Source organism: Diuraphis noxia, unplaced genomic scaffold (assembly GCF_037042655.1).
Source record: "Diuraphis noxia isolate RWA-SAM2 unplaced genomic scaffold, SU_Dnox_SAM2 contig0005, whole genome shotgun sequence".
In the NCBI taxonomy this organism is placed as follows: domain Eukaryota; kingdom Metazoa; phylum Arthropoda; class Insecta; order Hemiptera; family Aphididae; genus Diuraphis; species Diuraphis noxia.
The window spans coordinates 25,005,144-25,027,905 of record NW_028301715.1 but is presented as its reverse complement, the minus strand read 5'-3'; the positions used below and the strand labels follow the sequence as shown (position 1 = coordinate 25,027,905).

The 22,762-nt window shown below is 28.2% G+C and overlaps 1 protein-coding gene across 2 annotated transcripts in view; it reads right to left on the bottom strand.

Moving 5' to 3' along the window:
- The window catches only part of LOC107169190 (follistatin-related protein 5-like), a 122,526-nt gene that overhangs the window by 16,357 nt on the left and 83,407 nt on the right, over window positions 1–22,762 (bottom strand). For both annotated transcript variants that reach the window (XM_089228177.1, XM_089228178.1), the window contains exon 4: window positions 990–1,208. In XM_089228177.1, the coding sequence (XP_089084303.1) occupies window positions 990–1,208 (219 nt within the window). The remainder of the gene's footprint in view (window positions 1–989; window positions 1,209–22,762) is intronic.

The following is a 22,762-nucleotide window of genomic DNA, read 5'->3' as shown; positions in this document are numbered from 1 at the left end:
TCTTAATTTATAATTGATAAATGTCAATAAATATACATAAATTATATAAATAAATTTGTTTATATAATAGACCAATATCTTCACATTATCTTATTGAATGAAAAATGAAAAATGAAAGACTATATATATATTTTATAAAATAATAACTTCTAGAAAAACATCCGAACACGGTTAATTATGGATGGTGGTTAAACTTTGAAACTTTGAGTAATTAATAAATCGTAATTGCATTTACTAGATTTTTCATAGCCAAATTCTATTTATTATAACATAAAAGTTAAAACAGTAATACATTTTAAAATGTATTTTTTTTAATTGTAATTCAGTAATTTTATTTTATTTAAATTGTTGGTTAGGTTATCCTACTCAATACTCTGTTATGTAGTCATTTTTAATAAAAAACAAATGTCGATAAAATACTGTTGTTGAAGTTAAATCTAAACGTAATTTCGTACTTGAGTAAAATTGATTAGAAATTTAAAAATTCAGCAAGTTGAGCTATCATAGAAAACATAAATGTTTAGATAACCTATAATAAAATGATAAATAACATAACTGAAAATAAAAAAAATTATAAACTCGAATTGTTTTAGCACTTTTATAACGCCTAAAAATGCTATGTGTTCAAAATACTATACTTAAAAGTTAAAACACACCAATCACATTAAATCACATACATTATCACAATACCTACTAAGTACCTACTAAAATCCAAACCCTGCAATGGAGATGTATATATTTTATTGATATTTGTCAATTTCTATAACATATTAATGGGCTTATACACAATCTTTATATAAATATTAATCATCAATCGGCCGTATATGACGTTTAGAGTTTTTTTTTTTTCCAAACACTGGATACAATGAGAATGCATTACATAAAGAATATTATATATAACGCAATATGGGGCACTTGTAAAGCTATTACCTATACTGCAAGTGTAAGGGTAAATAATAAATGGCCTCTTACGGACAGCACTGACTCACCTGAAGGTATGAAACACTTCAACGAATGGTCTATCTGTATGTCGACTCCGGACAAACAGCCGGACTTGTGCAGTTCACATCTATTGTCGTACAGACGTCCGTCCGTACCGCACACCCTGCGCTTGGCCGGACCGCATTTCCGCACGCATATGCACCGGGCCACGCCGCCCAAGGCTGCGCACTCTTCGCCCCTTCCGCAGTAGTGCACGAGACACGGGTCTGAAACATGAAATCGAAAAGTCGTTGTAGTGATAAAATATAGTACCCATACAGACACGTGTGCTATTGTACGCAAAGCAGTGTCTACGAGCAAAAATACGTCATGACGCGGTAACGAAATAGAAATATGTTTATTATACGCATCGACAATACGATGGCATAATATCCAAATCTTATCGACTGCAGTAGTATATTTTTATGGCAGTTTGCTTTCCGCATAATATGTTATGACGCGATATGACAGTGTACAAGACTACGCAAATTCGAACGAATGTTACATGACTTATTATATCATAACATTCATAACATATTATTATTATTATTAATTATCGTACATTATACTCAAGTTTAGATAGGTTCAAAAGCACATTGTGGGACCACTCTCTCCGTTTCGAGTATAAAAAAATTATATCGTAATTAGTATAATTTTTTTGCGCCTTTAACCATACTCGTGTTGTCGATAATATTCACAAAGTTTATCGTGATCATTTGCACGACAGTGGTGTTATTAATTATTAATTTATCATTTTTCGTGAAATAAACATTTTTTAAATCATGACTATCATTTTTGAAACTGAAAATTCGAAAATCAACACAGTAAAAATATATTTTGTGAAAAGGAATAATTAGCCTCCTAAATCTCGACTTATGCGTGTATATAAAGTTTAGATTGTTAGAGTAAAAACAAGTTTAATAACTGAATTATATTATATTTTATATTCACTGGTCAACGAAATTCAAAAATTGCTCTGTTTGTACATCCTAGGGCAAATTAGGTTGTACGTCCTAACAATCGTTGTTTTTTAATTAAAATTATGACAATGAGAGAGATTAAGATAATTTTCACACTAAAAAAAAAAATAAAAAAATAAAAAAATTGATGACATTATATTTTTTTAACATTTAAAATAGTTTGAATTGGTTTGAATAAATCCGAATTAATTGAATTTGGCAATAAAACAATGAAAACTTATTAAAATTTAAGTAGCTTTAAAATTCTATTTATTTTTGAATTGATTATTCATCTTCATCGGTATCAATTTAAGTATTATTGTTCATAATCCACCAATATAATACGATAAATTTTTTACAGTGTCGATGCATTTAATTAAGATTTCAAAAACATTTTAAACAGATTTTCAAGTTTTATGTTCTCCGTATTATGCATAAAAATAAAACAATTTAAAAATCATTTAGCATTTGAATTGCAACATAATTAAATTCTTTCTTAATAGGTTATGAAAACAGACTACTTTTTATTCTTCATACTTTGTTTTTTTCGATTCTCGTTGTTTGGAATTAAATATTATGCGATCAACTTTTTAACAGTCTAATGACGTTATACGAAACTTAAAACAGATATCTGTTTTAGACAAATTTAATTTCAAAACTTTTAAAACAGTAGACACAGCTGGTTAGGTGAGGTCAAAACATTAAATAATTTCTTCTGTGAAAGTTCGAATCCGGTTTAGAAAAATTAAAATTAAAAAACATTATAAGAATTTCGCGATGAATTATTGTTGTAACAAAATAACAATATACCTCAACGTCATAATTCATAAATACCTTGTTATATCATTTAGTCGAATTCGGGTAACACGCGACATAATAATATATTATATACTATTACGTAGTGCAATGTACTTGTGTGCGTCTAAATTGTATGATTCCCTGATTCCCTATACGATATTAGCTATATACAGTTAATTAAAATATACACGACAACGTGACCGATGATTATTGCCACTGTTAAAAACCTGCTGAAAATCGAGAGTTGCTATACAATTGTATTGCATATTAGCAACGAGCGTCTTTTGAATCGGAAAGCGTAAAATATTATATGCGCATAATGTAATAATGTACATATATATATGGTGAGAGAAATTACAAATACATTTATCAGATTAGTTTTTTTGGTCATGCACACCGAAAAACGTGACCTTTTCGCATTTCTCGGCGTATATAATATATTGTTTTGTTTATCATCTAACAATACAATGTATATACTATAAACGTATATTGTTCTCGCGAAACGCTCCATGTAGATATATATAGTACCCATATATATAAATTAGAAAGATGAAGAAATTTCGTTTTCAGATAATGGCACCGTTCGAAATTTGGTTACAACGTGTGCTCAACAACCCGACTTGGGCTGGCTCCGGGAATAACGTCGTTCAAATACAAAATATGTTTATTATATTATTATTGCGAAACTAAATTCCACGCGTCCTTTCGAAATGTGCAATTTAATTATCTCGATCCGGCGGTATACGGTCTAAAATCCCTAAGTAGATGACACGGCGCCAAGTAAGTATATGTAGGTACAAACTACCCATACATCATTGTGTAAGCCCCGCGTGGCAGCAACAAACACGTAATTTGACATAACGTCGCATGTGTGAAATTGTGCCCGCTCACTGACGTTAACCGAATGATCCAAAAAATTATGTCAATATTCCACGAATTAATAAATTGCGGTTGTTAGATAAAGGGTAGTTAGTTTTTAGAATTTTCAAGTATGCTGCTAAAGTGCTAAATAATATATTATATGATGATGGTTAGAGAATGTTTAATATGATTTACATATTTAGTCCCTTCTAGTCGTGCACATTCCAAACAAATCTTTAAATCTTTATATGTTTTTATTTTTAGCAATTAAGGAATTTTTTATACACAAAAAACTGAAAGAATCAAAAGTTTAAAAAATGGAATTAAAAATTAATCAATTATTATTTATTATTAGTAATCGCCTATTTATCAACATTTATGATAATTCCTATACTTTAAATAAATTATGAATAATAGATGGGTAGGTAGGTATAATTACAACTTTTTAATACATTTTTTTAAATGTTATTTACACAATTAAATGTTTGTTTTTAGGGTATAGTTTGATATTATTGATCATAATATTTGTATGCTTTTTTTTTAGTTTTGATGAAACGACCTTAATTATAACAAAAATCCATTTTGGAGGGCCAACTACATGTATAATATTATAAACTTCACCACACACGTTGTGCCATTATCGCTGAGTCGTTTTATAAAAATCAAAATTATAATAAAACCACTGCCGTTATTAATATCGTTTTTTTTTCTAAACTACTCTATCGGAATAAAAAAAACGCAATGCTTTAAATCGAGATAATTTTCTATTAAACTGCAGGTTTTTTATTTGTGATATAAGTACATAACAACTATACTGCTGAATTGAAACGAATACGTTTTTATTCAGTTTTCATACCCTTAGGTATATTTTTAGGTCACATCGATTTATTTTCAACTAGCGCCTTGACCGATTTATAATCAAACTAAATTCTATTCATTTATATAATATGTATATATGTATTCAACAGTATATGTGCCTATTAGAAGTGGCCGAATGAATCAAAGATACATTTAATGCGGTGAATACCAGCAGATTTATCGAATCACATTTGGATTGTTAAATTGGCAATAAATATCCATTAATAAAGACCTTAGGGCTATCTCCTCCTCTTAATCATCTCTAACATCAATAATGGTGAAAAGGATTTGAAAATGGGGTTTTATTTTTTTTTAAAAACGTTCCATCGGATGAATGAATATTATTGACCGTAATAATTTTTTTTGACCCGTATGTTGAATAGATGTTTTTGTATATCTTTGGAATGCACGAGTGTATATAAATAACAATAATACGCATTCAATAACTCATAATTATAATGATAAAAAAATAAAAATGAAACTAACGAAGGGTTATATTATTGTACAGTTATTATGCCTTGTGGGTATTATAATATAAATATTCATACAATGCGATACGAATAATTTGATGCGTAACACTAACTTTGTGGTGACAATATTATGTCAGAAACTTCCACCAACCGAGTGAAGACATTTTATTATTTTGAGTTTAAATGACGGGTTACGAGTCATTGTATTATATCATTGTCAATGGCAGTAAATTCTGTAAAAGACTTGCAGCGTAGTTAAACGTAATGATTATCGATGGTCCGCAAATTATGTATATTAATATGTTAATATCGTAACCATATATAATTTATTATACATATATATTGAGCTATCCAAGGCGTAACAAATATATCTAACAATAGTGACAAATATTATTAATTAATTTACGTATTTACTTTGGTTGTTATTAATACATTTATTTTTTAAATTTATCACCAATTTTAATCATAATAATAAAATTTAAAATATTGATTAGAATAAAAGTAATTACTTATTAAATCTGTCAGTCATATCTTTGTTACACTCTGTACCTATATAATTAATACGGGCATTGTCGCAAAAGTTATGATGGCATTATACAATTTGATCATTTAAATTTAATAAATACTAAAATACCATATTCTCTACTCAATAAATGATTTTAAATCGTATTTGATGTGTATCATATAATAGTGTTTATTCCGTGTTGAAAAAATGTATAATTGTTTTCGATGTTGTATCGACTTTTTTTCTCTTCACATCGATTTAAGGATTTAAAAAAAAAATTGTCTAATAGTGCAGAATATGTTCTAACGAATATTTATTTTATAAGTGTACTACGCTTATAACGATATTACAAATCGAAATCGGCGAGGAAAAATACAAATAACAACCACATCGAAAACGATTTATCCCACAGCATTACTGCACTGAGAATATAAACGATTCCCGTTCGAGCATTCCCTCCCCCCAACTATCGGCACACGTTTTCACGGGATAACTCGCAGCCACATATGTACCAAAACGTTCTTCGTAAAATATTATACACAATATAAAATATTACATATATGTATAATACATATATAGGTACCTATATACCTATATATAATACGTACCTATACTGGCGCACGTGGAGCCGATACGAAGGAAACGATGCCGATAAATGTATTTATCCCATCATCGTCTCCTTCTTGCACCCCATCACCGATAAGGGGGGGGGGGGTGACGCGTGGCTTCAAAACATCATTTCGCTGTCCAACTCGTGGTTTTAACGAAATAGCGTACCGCGCACGGCGTGTTCGTGTCGTTGTCGTATTGTGCGTATCGATTACGGTATATACACATCGATACAACCTTTCAACCCCATCATGGGAGGGGGGCTCCCAAACGGCCATAACCGCTTCGCATAAACCGACCGGTACCCATCACGTCTACCTACCCGTCGCCACACGTTCGTCACAGTCGACTACGGTCTACGCCTGTGCTGCTGTAGCATCGTCAGAGACCTCTCGAACAAATAAAATTACCGCACAATAATATTACACTCAATCACTATGATATCATAAGCACATATTGTTCATACTTGTATTTTATGTACAGCATTCTTTTTACAACACGATAATAATGCAAGTACGGCACCGCATTATAATGGCTTACAATAGTACAAGTATATAACATCATTGCACGCTTCTTCACAATATACAATTGATCACAATACACACGCAATAATAATATTATACATGATGATGCGATGGATCCTTGGATAATATATATATAACTGCAAATGCTATATTATAATGGATATTTCGATACTATTATTATTCGCTCCCGTACATGTATATATATAAATAATAGTATATGGAACACGTATATATAATATTATTTTTCCTTATTGTGGCCTTTTATACCAAACATCCAAACATATTTGTCTTCTACCATCACACGCCGTACCTTATTTGTATCTGGACGGATTTTCGAGACATCTTTCTTTTCATCTTCCCAACGGCAATCCTGTTTCCTTTTAGGTTTCCCTGTCAATACTAGGTATGTTTGTCTATGTTTTTTGCAGTTTTCCCTGCATACATGACCTACCTGGTTCAGTATTTTCCTTTTAATCTCCTTTACTATATTATCATGTACCTATTCTATAACTGTATGTCTGTATATTAGAAGTTTCTAAACTCTTCGTAATGCCTCTTATCCATAAGCATCTCCCATTTTAATTTGGTGTTTTGAGGCTTAAACTGTATTATATTTATTACTTCAATATTATCTGCTGCATATATATATACTTCCGTCCCAAATTGATAAATATATAAATATGGACTTTTCGGAAGCAAACTATCTGTTAGTTTTATCTTAGAGTTCTACTTTCAGATAATTAATTTTTTATAGTTGTTAAGAATCATTTTTTTCAACTTCTAGAAAAAGTAAAATATTAATTTTTTTTTTAAACAATGAAGTAATTTAATAAAAATTATTTTGTTTATTAAAATTAGTTTTTGTTAAAACTACATATATCAATTAATGAGTAGGTAGATACTAAAATTTAAAACAAGAAGGGTCTGAAATATTAACTGAATATAAGGTTCCACAAATGTTTAATTTGGCATTTAACCTATTTGTTGTACTTATTGACAAGTTATTTGCGTCCAGACCGATAATTTCGTATTGAAATCATCTCTTAACACAGAAATGCTCTTAATGGTAAAATGTAACGTGTCGTGTACTCATGTCACGGCTCAAGTTCGACATTTCCAGCTTCTGTGTACAAGCCGCTTGAATAGAATGAAATTATATGTAGGTAATAAATATTAAAAGATAACAATTTCATGTTTAAACTTGTTACCTATGATAACCAATTCTAAATTAAAATTTTAAATGTATAGGAATTCAAATATGTCCGATTTTACAAAACTTCCAATATTTTAAATAATTTATTTTTGCATTTTATGATGTATTTGATGCGTGCGCGGGTATTATTGGTACAAATATTTGTCAACAGATGATGTTTTCACATCGGAAGTACACAAATGTAAATGGCAACACAGTTACCTATTAATACACGACAGTCAATAGTCGTAAATCATCATAAAAAAAAAACATGCCCATTTGCTATTATATAATATGATGTTAGATAGAGTTAAATCTTACATACCATCTTGTCAAAAATCTCTCTTACCCGGTTATTACGAACAGTATTTTATTTTATTTTTATTTTTACTTAAAGTACATATTAGCCAAATTCCGAGTTAATCTGTCGAATATTGCACACCACGATTATCGTTTATTTTATCAATATAACACCCTTTGCCAAACAATCTTTTCGGTGTATTATGTATTTACTTAATTTCGTCGATAACGCATTAGCGTTTTCGTTCGTCCCCGCCGTAACGGTAATCCGATTGCTCGCCGTGGGGAGGTGCAAAATGGGAAAAACGTTCGACCGCAAAAGGGTGTATATTATATACATAGCGAGGATAGGTTTTAAATTAAACGCTCTGTTCAAGGTAGTGAAATTTAGGACGAGGCGGTGGTGGCGGAGGCCTACGTGTCGCCATCGTCGCCATCGTCGGCGGCGCGAAGGGCGGCGGACTTTCATCGTTTATCAACCAGCTGCGCCAAAGGGCCTTTTGTAGCACTTATCTGGTCGTTTTTCTTGCTTGAATTAATTCCCATGCCTCAGCCGTGCGATAAACCGGGAGGTAGAAGAAAAAGATAAAAACGGAATAAAAGCGACAAAGTTTTTTTTTTATGCTATTATTACTATTATTTTTTAGCGCGGACGTATACACCCGTCGTTTTATTTTTAAGGCTTATATTTAGAGCACGGGCAAGCGACAACCGTGTAAAATTGCCCGTCTAGAGTATTATATTCCGCACTGTATTTTTTTTTCCAAGACATGTATTCTCGTTTTTAACGGAAGACTATACCACCGTCGTCGGGCACCGTGTATATATTGTTGATGTTGTTATTGTTGTTGTCGTCGTTGTTGTTGTTGGCCGTTATTTTTCTACACGCGGCAATTTATCATTCATGTGTCCAAAATAAAAGCAATTTTTTCTCTCGGTTTTAATTGGACAGCTTTAACTGGAATTTAATATAAGTGCAGAAGGCTCTCAATATTTATATTCAGAGCCAAAACGATGATAATAATTATTGTCGTCGTCGTCATCGCTAAGAATTGTATATGTATATATTAGTGTTTTTTTTTTTTTTTTAGTTATTAAATTCCGATTCGTTAGCTTTTTCTGAACAAACGCACGCAGCGACTTCTGTCGTCTGAAATGTGAACGTATATAAAGACGTAATATAAAATATTAAGGTTAGTTTTAAAGGAAATACTGTGACCAACAAGCAATGACTCAGTAGTCATGGCTACTATTAACTACATTATTGACTTACGTGACGTGACTAGACAGACAGTGATAGACCCGCAGTAGTGTTGCTTAAACCAACCGTATAGGGTTTTCTTTAGATTTATTATTATTTCACATAATATCATACACAGTTTTTAAATAATATAAATAAAACAATTCGTTTCCAAAAGTAAGCTTGAGTTAGAAACAAGAGTTCTAAATTAAATAGCTAATATAGAATAATTATTTAATATGAAACAGTAGTGATGTACTAACATTAACAGGTTTAGTTAATATAACATGAATTATAGGTAGTATTTTTCAGTTTTGTATTTTAATACTCCGTAGTATGTACCGTAACACAACAAGTTATTGGTGCGCAATATCGAGTTTGGTAGGAGAAAAAAATGTACAATATTATTTCAATTTAAATACGTGTTAAATAATAAGACTAAGACACATGAGCGATGAATCCGTAAACCATCTGATAGGCAAGTATATCCATAAAATTATTATACATTTTTTTTTAAGTTTTATTCGAAAATGTTTGGACAAAGGTTATGGACGTATTACTGCACCTTTCCTCGTCACGAGTACCAACATTAAGGTTGAAATTATTTTTAGCGTCCGTGGTGTTAGAGTAATAATATATTGAATTTAATTACGAAGGTGTTTGTGGTCATGGTGCCGATGATAGTATAATAACAAGAGAATATTGAAAACAATGATTATTAGTAGTGAAAGGGTTGCTGTGAAATTTATATGCAGATTATTACAACTGGTTTTGGGAATGACGATGTATCATACATAATGTATGTGATATTATTAAAATATAATTAACGAAAACAGCACCGTAATCATAATAATATAATAACATAATTTAAGCTACAATTTAATGCAGTTGAACGTTATTTTTTTTTCAACTTCAATTTAACAAGCGATTTATACTTGAAAAAAAGATCATTGCGTAAAAAAAAAGTTTAAATATTTAAGTGTTCACAAACAATAATACATAGACTAAATTATGTTGCAAAGCGACTTTAAAACAATGTACGTTTCTCGACATGAAGTTAATTTTAACTTGTACCCTGAAGTTATTTGTTGATATGCAGCAAAAAAAGCTCATGACCATACATTATAATATTATACAATATTTATATGTCTTGGAAAGTTCGCATTTGTGTTGTTATAATATAATGTTTACAACTACAACTCTTTGTGCGCCTCAACTCAACAACTCAACTTATTTTTATGCTTGGAACACCATAATAATTTAGTGCACAAACCATGTTCAATCTGTTTTTAAATACAATTCTATGTTTATGCATGTATAAAAATTTAAGCACAGACACAGGAAAATTATCAAATATATAAATACAAATAATGCATCATTATAATACATCGAACAAAAATATAACGACATAAGTATCAAACAATATATAATACAAATATCTAACATACGTTATCTACTCTGAAAGAATAAATTGTGTTTATGCGGTTACGAGGGGCTGAAATAACGTTACCCCAGCCCCCCCACACAAAATCGAATTTTTCTCGTTGAACGAGTTGCGTACAAATTCCAAAAATGGTCGTACAAATTCATATAAATTACGTACTAATTGTAAATAGTAAAAAATCTATTATTTTAAGAGGGGGGGCAGGGTAATGCACGTCATTATTTGAGGTAAGTAAGTACCTATACATCGTACATAATAATATAATATTGTAAAATATCAAAAACATAATACAGACTTTCTGTTAGAGTTTTGACTCCAATCTAAATGTGTACGCATTTACCACAAATTCGTCATTCTTTATTAATCATTACCTATTGCGATAAGAATTACTCATTCCTCATTCATATTATATTATAATATCTGTTTTGAACACATGTCAATTACAACCAAATCAAATTAGATTTTGACCTAATAATTAGTATATACTACGTGTATAGTAGTGTACCTACAATTTCATTTATTTCAGCATTATTTAATAACATATTCAATTAGAGTAAATTATAGTAATACGAGCAGATCGTGTATACCGTATACAGTATAATATATGGTACACTATAATAGATGCATAGGCGTATTTCTAAAGCTGAAAAAGTTAGTATTTTTTCCACTAGCTATTTGTACAGAATCTTATCAAGTTATAATAAAAGTTAGGTTTTTGAAATTTTCAAAATTTATAACTTAGAAGTTGAATTGTTGAAAATATTTACTTGAGTTAGAGTAGAAGTTAGAAATTTATTAGTTTTTTTATAGGGTAAAAATGGTAAAATATATAAATTTAAAACTTAGTTATTTTAAAACACGTGAAGTACTTGTAACATAAATTAATTACTCGGTATCTCGGTATCTAACTTAGATTATTGGCTAATTGGAATATCAGTCATTAGAACAGAGAATGATGATAGTATGTCGGTCTCGATAAGATACTATATCCGAATTTTTATACCTATATATCCGTTATAGATTTATTTGTAGTAGTTAACGCGTATAACAAGTGATAGAAGTAATAGGTATAAGTAAATAATATAAATAATATTACAAAATAAATGTTTTTATCATACAATTGAAAATACTCAATGAGCATTATAAATCAATTATGATTATGTCTAAAAATACTAATAGTCCGGCACTCGGCAGTTTTATGGAACATTTAAATTTTCAGAATGAAAAAGAAAAACTATATAAAAACTAGCGACTTGTTGTTTTTAACGAGTTAGATTGGATTATTTTACACATTAAATTTAATTAGTTAAGTTACAAAGTTGATATGAATAAAAACTAACTACTTTAAGTTGCTTTAAAAGTAACTATGTATCTTAACTTTAACTTTGTAACTAGTTAGTGACCAGTTTTGCGTATAGCCTTGTTTGGAGTAGTTCCACACACGTAAAGAAAGTTGACGTCTCATTGAATGCATCATGTAGTTTCATCAGGTAGTTTAAAGAGCACACTACTTAGAAAGATCTTTTCCCTATAGCATTGCATTACTGTATTATTTTTATTGAGTTTAACTATTATAACTATTTTATTTTATTTTATTTAGTGTTAAAAACATAATATACAAAGATTCCAATTTTCCAATTTTAGTACCTACGCGGCTATAAGTTTGTATCCAAATGATTAAACTTCGGCAGTTTGATTCACATGATAATATTTATTCTGAACTTATATTCTAGAATATTGGTAAAAGAAAAAAAATATTACCAACTGAAACTTGTTTACTTAAAAAACGAACCAATGAATGATTTGAATTTTAATATCAAATGAGCGGCAACTTTTAAGTAGTATGCTTTTAATACGCGTTATACGATGGGTCTGTAAATAATAAAAGTTAATCGGTAAATATATTTGATATTATTCATAGTTTTCCTTCAAAGTTTTTTGTTGTTTTTATGTTAATATTCCTAGGATATGATAAAATAAAGTGTGACAGGTAAACTAGAAAACTAATAGTTGGTACATTTACAATGTCTATTCCTCTAGTCAAAACTTAAAAAGTTGAAATATGTGTTTTAATAATTAATAAACGGAAGTCAATCAACTATTTGAAAATGTATTGTATTATATATTATCGAGAATTATATCTGAATCTAAAGTTGTGTTATTTATTATTTATTCGACAGTGAATGACAGCTGCCGAGCGACCAACGACCACAATATGAATATTTTGTAATCTAACTATTTTCATATATAAATATTTCATTATCTTTCTAAACAACAATTTGATCTATTTCTGAAATTTTAACATAAAATTCTTCACAGTGGTCATCACATATTGGGTTCTGTAAAATTAAACTAATATTTTCAACAGTATAAAATACGGAGCCGCTACATGGCTGAAAGTACTTTTTGGAATATACGTAATAAAAATAATATAATAAAAATAACTTATTAGTTATTTAAAAATAACTTTTAATAGGATAAAAATATAAAAATTTCATCTCAATCAATGAGATACTAAATAAATATAACTTCCAATATCCAAATAATAAAGAAAACATCGAATGTTCAACTTTTATTTTTATAGAGACGTTTGAACATTGGTTATTTTTTTATTCTTTGAATTCAATAAGCATTTGAGAATTTTTTATGACTATTGATTTCTTCATTAAGATATTCTCATTTACATATTAGTCAAACATAATCAATTAAATGGATAAAACCATATTTAGTTTAAACAACACATTATCTATTTTAAAATAATAATAACCATTAAAATCATATACAATTTATATAAACATAATTTTAAGAACGAAAAGTTTTATAAAAATAAATAAATAAAACATAATAAAAATATATATAAATATTGATTTTGTGAGTTATGCCATTGTAGTTTTATTTAGTTCATACTTCTTAATGTTGAATTGTCAATTAATATTAAATATACAAATACAATAATTGATTTTATTTTATTATTTTATTTTGAGTTATACCTACCAATAACTCAAAACTGCGTCTATTATTTTACCCCATACGAATTGCACAATATTTTTCACATATTATAATTGAGTGAAAACCCTACAATGTACTACTTACTCACCTAAGTCGAGATGTAAAAGACTTTTACTAATTGTACTGTGAAAAAATAAAATTTATGCTATGAACAATAATACAATATTACTACGTGACTACGCCTCTAAATATACACCAAAAGGGTGGGGATGCTGTTTTAAAGACAATTTTTATCCACTCGATTTTATAATTTATATTGTACTTGTTAATAATTATCATACGTATATGGAAGGTATTATTTATCAACTTAAATTTTAATTCATTTCCAAACAATACAAATAGATTAAGATATTACAGTTATTGTAAAAATGTATCAAAGCTTCATATTTTTCAATAAACTATGTTGTATAGTACATAAATTACTATTTAATTGATGTCCAATTTTATTGATTATATATTTATACACTTTATACATAGGCACAGATGCTTGAATGCAAAATAGATTGATATATTTTTGTATTTATAAACAAGGGTTAGATGAATTTGAGTCTGTGGAATTGAGATTCGGAGATACGACGTGATCCATATCCAGACAATATATTCAAAAACATGTTGATCTTGATGTTTAAGTCATGAACAAATTCTTATAATAATTATTAATTACTGGCTGTTAGTCAAATATTCAATTTAATAGCATTAATGGAAAGCTTAAGAAAAAAAATATAGGTATTTAATTAATTCCGTCTGAGAATTAAATAAAAATAAAAATGTATACTTCAAAGTAGAACAACCAAAAACTAAAAAGGTTATTGTAATGTAAACGTTTAATATATTTTTTTCCTTCACTTCAGTTTTATTTTAGTTTACTCATCGCAATGAAGTTTTATAAGCATAATTTTTTTTTTTTTTAGATGATTAAGATTGAGGGAACACCTGCAGGCTCGTACCTATAATAAATGCAGTGATCACGATTTAAAAAATACGAAAACGCTTACGGGAATTTAAAGATATTATCTGATCTGATAAGTTCTTAATCTTAACAATATACTATTACACTGGTTATTTGACAAAATAAATCCTCACAAACAAATAAAAATATTTATGGGAGCGTTATAATACGACTTTATAAACGTTTTCGAGTGATAACATTACAAATTGACAGAAATTACATTTAAAAAAAAGATAGGGTTTTACTGTATTACGTAAAATGTAAGTTTATGTGCAATACAAATTCTAAAAAGTTATAAAATGTATAATGCCCCAAAATATTACTAAATACGTGCATGGATGTTATTTATGAGATCATGATGTACCTACTGCAGTTGTACGAGAGCGTGTGGGTTCGATTGTAATGTAATATTTATAATATATTTTATTCGCAATAACTGTTCATACGTGATAAAGATTATCATATTTTTACGATCCCTAAAACTAAAATCCAAATAAATAATGGATGAGAGAATGACAATAGGTATATTATATGTATATAAGGGGGGAAAGTAAAAACAAAATTGACAAAAGAAAAGAAATGTCTGAATAAACGTCGTTTTAAATCTTGACTGAACAACTTCAGAATTCCTATCGGCAAAACTCGTTAACTTTTACGACATTTTTCTTGCAAACAAATAATAATAGACGTGGGAATTAAGAGGAAAAGTGAAATAAGTTTTTTAACAACTACCTTTATGTAATTTTAAATATACTGTACAATGAGCAATCTAACTACATAGTTTTACTTTTAAGATAAATAACATACTTATCGGAATATCACAATATTATACGCATATACTGTGTTTATAAATTCGTTTAAATTTTAATTATCTTACAATAGCATAACTTTCGTTATATTAACTTCTTAAATTTTCAAACTGTTATTGTAGCAATATGTTAAAAGCCTTGTATTAAATTTTCAAGCTTTTTTACCCAACAAATACATTTTTATTGATATTAATTTTTAAAAAATGAATAATGATCGAAAATTACATATATCTTTACATAGGTTAACTTTACTTAAGTCAACATTTTTTGAAAATTGCATGGTGGATAGAATATACTTATATAAACATTCGGTGAAAATTTCATGTATCTATGGTCATTGGTTTTAATGTTACATCATAAACCAAAATCGATTTTGTCGAAAAATGAGTGTGCGTAAAATTTCCCGTTTTTCCCTTAATTTTTAGTTTGTTTTTCTCGATTATTTAGAAAAGTATTAAGAATTTTTTACTTTTAAACCCCAAAGTACCAACAAGATTCACTTTCTGATCGAACGAGGTACTGAAGTCAAAAATCGAAGCATTTTTACTGCCCCAAAACGTGATGACAGACACAAAAAAAAAAAAAAACACACATCATGGTAAAATCAATACATTCATCGCTCTGCTCAGAATCTAAAAAATCTCAAGTTTATATTGGTTTTAAGTTTCTTCAATTCATAAGATCGAAAATGTTTAGTATTTTAATACTTGGAATTTTATTTATTTATTTAAGGTTACTCATATCATATTCATTACCATAATGTTCATTATTCAATACACTTTGAAAATATTTGCTCATAAATTATTTTTACGAGCACTTATTGGACAAAAGCCCATAATAATATAAGTATAATAAAAAATCACTGACTGGGCGGTTTTTTTTCAATCTGGATTTAAAGTTATGACTTTAAAGTATTAACATTAGTCCATTACTCATTTTTGAATTAATTCGTTTTTAAATTGAAATAGTTTTATTCTTGTAACATCGGTGGTTTTTCTATGAATATTATTTCATAAGATAAATCATTAACGATATTTTTATTATTATTGTGTTGGATAACGATAATACCATACCAATTTGTATTATACATAACGTCTTCATGACATTGTATTGAAGTTGGTTGGTTACAATACGTGATATTATATCTGATATATGCGCAATACACGTATTGTGGTATTGTAACTGAGTTTCAACAAGATATTTTAAAATATAATGAACTTTTTACTATAAAACATAAAAAATAATATTATATTATAAATTATATAACAATTATTTACCATTGTTATAATTTATTTGTATTTTAGTAAAAAAGTTTTATTATATATGACTTATAATGTCTTTTTATGTATAGAATTTTAAACTGTATAAAAAGTATACTGATTAGTGATTAATGAAAATTATTTAAAATTTACATTAAATCGTGACAACTGTTTAAATTACAATGTATGAAAATATGTTATGTTTTTATTATTAGCATGCTGAATTATTGCTTATTTGATTATTTATTGTAACAGTACCTATTTCATTTATAAGTGTAATTTATTTCAAATAAAATAATTGTGCTGATTAATTAACTAAATTATTTTATTTGCAAAATTTTTTTGTAGTATTATTAAAATTAAAATTATTAGCTTAAATTATAATGAACTTTTTAGATTCTGAGCGGAGCGAGGAATGTATTGATTTTACCATAATGTGTGTTTTTTTATTTTTTTATTTTTTGTGTCTGCCATCACATTTTGGGGCAGTAATAATAATGCTTCGATTTTCGACTTCAGTATCTCGTTCGATCAGAAAGTGAATCTAGTTGGTACTTTTGTGGGGTCAAAACTCAAAAGTAAAAAATTCTCAATACTTTTCTAAATAATCGGGATAAACAAACTAAAAATTAAGGGGGAAATGGTAAATTTTACGCACAATCAGTTTTCGAAAAAATTAATTTTGGTTTTTGATGTAACTTTAAGCAATCAAACATAGATACGTGACATTTTCACCGAATGGTTATATAAGTATATTCTATCCACCATGCAATTTTCAAAAAATGTTGACTTAAGTAAAGTTAACCTATGTAAAGATATATGTAATTTTCGATCATTATTCATTTTTTAAAAATTAATATCAATAAAAATGTATTTGTTGGGTAAAAAAGCTTGAAAATGTAATACAAGGCTCCTAACATAACAGTTGAAAATAAAATAAATTCAGTCACAATTTTTTTTATAAGCATTCAAAGTTTGAATTTTGACAAAACACGTAAAAATCACAAACATTTGTAAATTATTTTAAGTTAGAAACTAATAAAAAATTTTCTTTTTTAATCTAAGATTTGAAAATTTTTAATAATCCATAATATACCCTAGATAGATAAACCGTCTCCGTTCAGAGTCGCTTTTCGTATAGGTACAATGATATAATATTATTGGATTCAAATTTAATTCCATTCATTACAGTAACCCACTTGTAACAGTTGTAACCTACTATACAGCAGAGTGATATTCACTTTCCCGCTTTTTTTTTGATAAATTATCTAAAGAATAATAATGATTTTTATAATGTCTTTTTATAATTTTTTAGGTGACAATTCATCCAAATTTTGGACTAGGAGGTAGCAGGTAATTAAAATCATCGTATATACATATATACTGCAGGGTGATTGATTCATCATAAAACACTCATTATTTCAAAAAGTATTGACTTTTTTCAAAATATTTTTTTACATGGTTTCAAGTTGTTAAAAAACTAACGTTTTTATTAAAAAATTAAATATTTTTTATCCTTATCATTTTTTAAGTTTTTTACTTTTTTGAATGACAACATAGAGTTTTAATTTCATATTCCAAAGCAGAATATTTTTCTAAGTATTTTGATACATAGAAATCGAATTTGGGGCTATTAGTTTATGAGTTATAAGTATTTAAAGTTTTGATCGGCAGAGTGGAGTGTTACGGGGTTACCCCGCCAAATTTTTGTCCACTACTCCGCTTGTCTAAACTTTAAATAGGTACATATAACTTATAAACTACTCATCCTGAATTCGATTTTTATGAATCAAAATACTTAGAAAAATATTCTGCTTTGGAATATGAAATTAAAACTCTATGTTGTCATTCAAAAAAGTAAAAAACTTAAAAAACGACAAGGATAAAAAATATTTAAATAAATAATTTTTTAATAAAAATGTTGGTTTTTAACAACTTGAAACCAAGTAAAAAAGTAAATACTTTTCGAGATATTTAGTATACCCACTTAAAAGAATCACCCTGTATATATATATAATACATACCTATATATAATATATTATATATACTGGCTTAACATCTTTTCACAATATTTAAAATGTTTAATTATAAAATTAATTAGTTCCAGTCGTTCCTAGAGCACTTTATATGACCAGCGTCCAGCAGTCACTATTACATTGAGGGGTTTCTGATACTAAATACTTCCTGCTATTAATAATACTATTAAATTACTTATTTTCTGGGTAGAACCAAAATAATTTTAGCGGAAAACAAAACAATGGACATATACATATTTATCAGAAGACAGTTCATAATTATAAAAAAAAAAAAATTAATAAATTTTAAAAATAATATCGCTCAATCTGTAGTTCGATCTTTAACATGTTATGTCAACTAAAATAAATATACTTAATTGTGCCTCTATTTCTGCTTTTACGTCTAAAACTATGAAACGATTATTACTTGGACGAGTATTTCATTTATGTAGGTACCTCTCTCATTCCACTTTGTCAGCATTATATTTTAAACAATTCTTTTGTGCACAACTTTCAGTGAATTAAATTTCGTCTCACCACGAAATTTGTATAGTGTCAGCACTAACATTTCTCATTAGTCGTTGACTATTTTATTTATTTAATGTGCTCAGTATTTTAAACTCACATAATTATCATACCAATTATACAAAAAAGGTCATTCGATGGTTTAAAATTGTATAACTCAATTAAGTCATATGAGTGTACAGATTTAAAATTTTTCGCCAGTTATGAATTATTATAATTATCATTGAATTATTATGTTATGCATTATTTTTATCTTTACATTTTAATCATAAATAACACTTACTTAATTTAATCAATGTCACTCATAATATAAATATATTATGTAATATTCATATACATATAATATATATATTGTCTATGTATACACCGGAATATTAAAAATACTGAATAATATGAAATTAAAAAATTAAATGTTAGTATTTAGTTTATAATAAAATACATTATTTATTAAATAATTATACATTTAAAAGACAGACATTTTTGTAAATATATTTATTTTTTATTGTTTGCATTCTTTAAGATGCCATATTTGAAATGATTGTGGGGTAAAATACAGAGCAGTTGAATAATTTAAAACTTGGAAACAATTCTTTCAACACAATGGTTAACTGTTTGATAAATAAATGCATATTTTTAATGTTTCTTTACATATTTTTGTATTTATAAGTTTAAAGAATTAACCCGTTAGACGTTAAATTTCATTAAAAGAGATATAATATTGTTTATATAAAATGCATAGGTAGGTATACGTTCAAAAATGATGTAAAATAGAATCTTTGTGATAATGTTATGTATAACGTACAGTGTAAAAAATCTTAAGAGTAAGCACATAATCTCCAAAATGTTATAAACAGATAATTTATGTTTGAAGTACATAATAAACAAATCATTGTTTTGAACACTTCGGACATTAATAAAACTTAGCTCGACAGAATAACGAAAAGTAGTGTTTTTAATTTTAATTTCTCAAGAATATTATGAAAATGTATATAATATAGATATATGATATCGTATTAATTTTTAGTTGATATTAATTACTATTTTTAAACAATTAACATATAAACTCGAAAATTTCGCTGTCGGCTTGACAAAAGAAAATCATCTTTTTATCTTAGGACAATTAATTTCCACTCAAGAAATTTGTAAGTGCACATTCAATTCATATACATGCATACACACACATGGCACACGCACACGCACACATATATATTTTATAAAGCAAGTTGTTCTCATTTTTTTATAAGTTTTATATATGCAAAATATGTAATACACTTTAATGAACTAGGTACACAATAACAACGTTGTCATAAATATATAGGTACTTTATGCACGAAAAATGTATACAATAAATAATATTGTTATACAACTCAATAAATCGATATTATCTTTTTATAATAATATGTAGAGCTCGTTAAAAATAATTATTGATATAAGTATAAACAGCTGCTTTGCACGACAATAAGTAAGTCTTAAGGAAACAACTACTGATGTACAAATTCAACCTATAGGTATGCTCAGTTTATATCATTATTATAATGAAGTGGTTCTCAAACTGTGCACTGCGACCTACGGCTCATAATACATGTAGAGATTTTTTCTTCTAAAATGCATTATTAATAAATATGTTTTTTTGTTCTGTCTTTTATGGTATTTACAGCAGGGCCCCGTGGTTATTACTCGTATATTTGGTTCAAAAAAAGGCACCGCGGAAAAAAATTTGGGAATCGCTGTTATAATGTATAGCATACAAAATACATTTTACATTACAAAGTACCTTTAAAGTAGGTATTATAATCATAATAGGCATATAATATCGCAATAACAATATTATACAGGACGTAACGCGCCTTTATCAAATGATAATATAATAACGAAATATAAATATCTGAACGAACCGGTTTTATCGTGGTTTTCACGTCAGTAAAAAAATTCGTTTTAACAACTACAACCTACTATAATACGACCATGATAATGATATTGTATACGATACGCGTCAACGACGGCACAAACAACAACCGCCGCGCCGGGGTGCCTGCTAGGACGGCGCTTTTATTAGGCAATTTAAGGGCACGCACGCGCGCGACACCGGAATATTATTATTGTAATAAAAATAATATTCGACGCGATCGCAAATAGGGAACTAAAACGACGACGCAGTTATACATTACGCCGTATTAAATTGGTGTGCGTTTTTCGTATATTATCGTTTTTTTATTCATTATACGCGCGTATGGCCGTTTATTCGTACGATACGCATTTATACATGTTTATATGTATAAAATATACGAATAAAACGCCAACGACAGCTGCCGTTCTCACGGAATGTTTTTTCCGCAGCGCTATGTAATAATAACAAAAATGCGTTTTCGCCGTGACGGTATCGTTCGCGCACTACATTATATAGGTAGTTACTATTGTTGTTAACAAAAATATATTTATACCTGAACTCTGAGAAGGCGCGGCATGGCCTAAAGAATAGCATCACTTTCTATTACCTACAATATAATGACAGACGAAATAAAAATAAAAACGGTATAATACGATTTAATAGGTACAAATTGTAATCTATTATTGCATACAAACGCAAACATAACGCCGCAGACACGGACCACGTCTGTAGGCTTAGGTATAGTAGCGTAACTTGGAATCAACTCTGGGAGGGGGGAAGCAAGCAGTAGTAAAATTAAAATTGCGTTATAAATTAATAAATAAGAAAATACTTAAAACTCATTTTTTTTTTTTTTATTTTACATTATAAAACTGATAAAAAGATAAAACTCAACAAAATTATTAAAAATTATACTTATATATACAAATTTATTTTAACAAAAGTCGACGACCACGAATGGGTGCGCCTTCATCAAATTCATTCAAATTATAAATAATAAACTGACGCACTCAAAAAGTCAAAAAGTCAAAACGATAAATCTATTATTATTAATTATTATACAATCCGTTATGCTGTTTAATTTTTCTATAATAAAATATAAATTGAATTATAAGTTTTAACTTTTAAGGTGGGAAACTATACTATTGCACCCTTAATAAAATATCCGGAGGGGCAGTTGCCCTCCTTCATGCCCCCCCCACAGATTACGCCTATACTTATGTAAGCTAATCGTGTGGCATATAAGTGTAGAGCTCACGAAGAAACGCACTGTGTTGCAACGGTAAAATTCCTACACTGGCAGTTATCGTGTTCAGATCTATTCGGGGTGATCCGATGTATTGAACAATCATTACTATTTAAATTATCACCTTGCAAAAAAAGGCCGATGAAATAGTTGTCTACTTTAAATATTCGAATGACTAGTTTAAAAACTTCAATAATCTACTCTGCGTCTGCACTAAAAATGTTTATAAGCTGCGTATCATAAATTAACACAATTTCAATGTACAGGATATTTTAAAACTAAACTAGTAGTCACACTCATTTAAATAATAAAAGTGAAAAG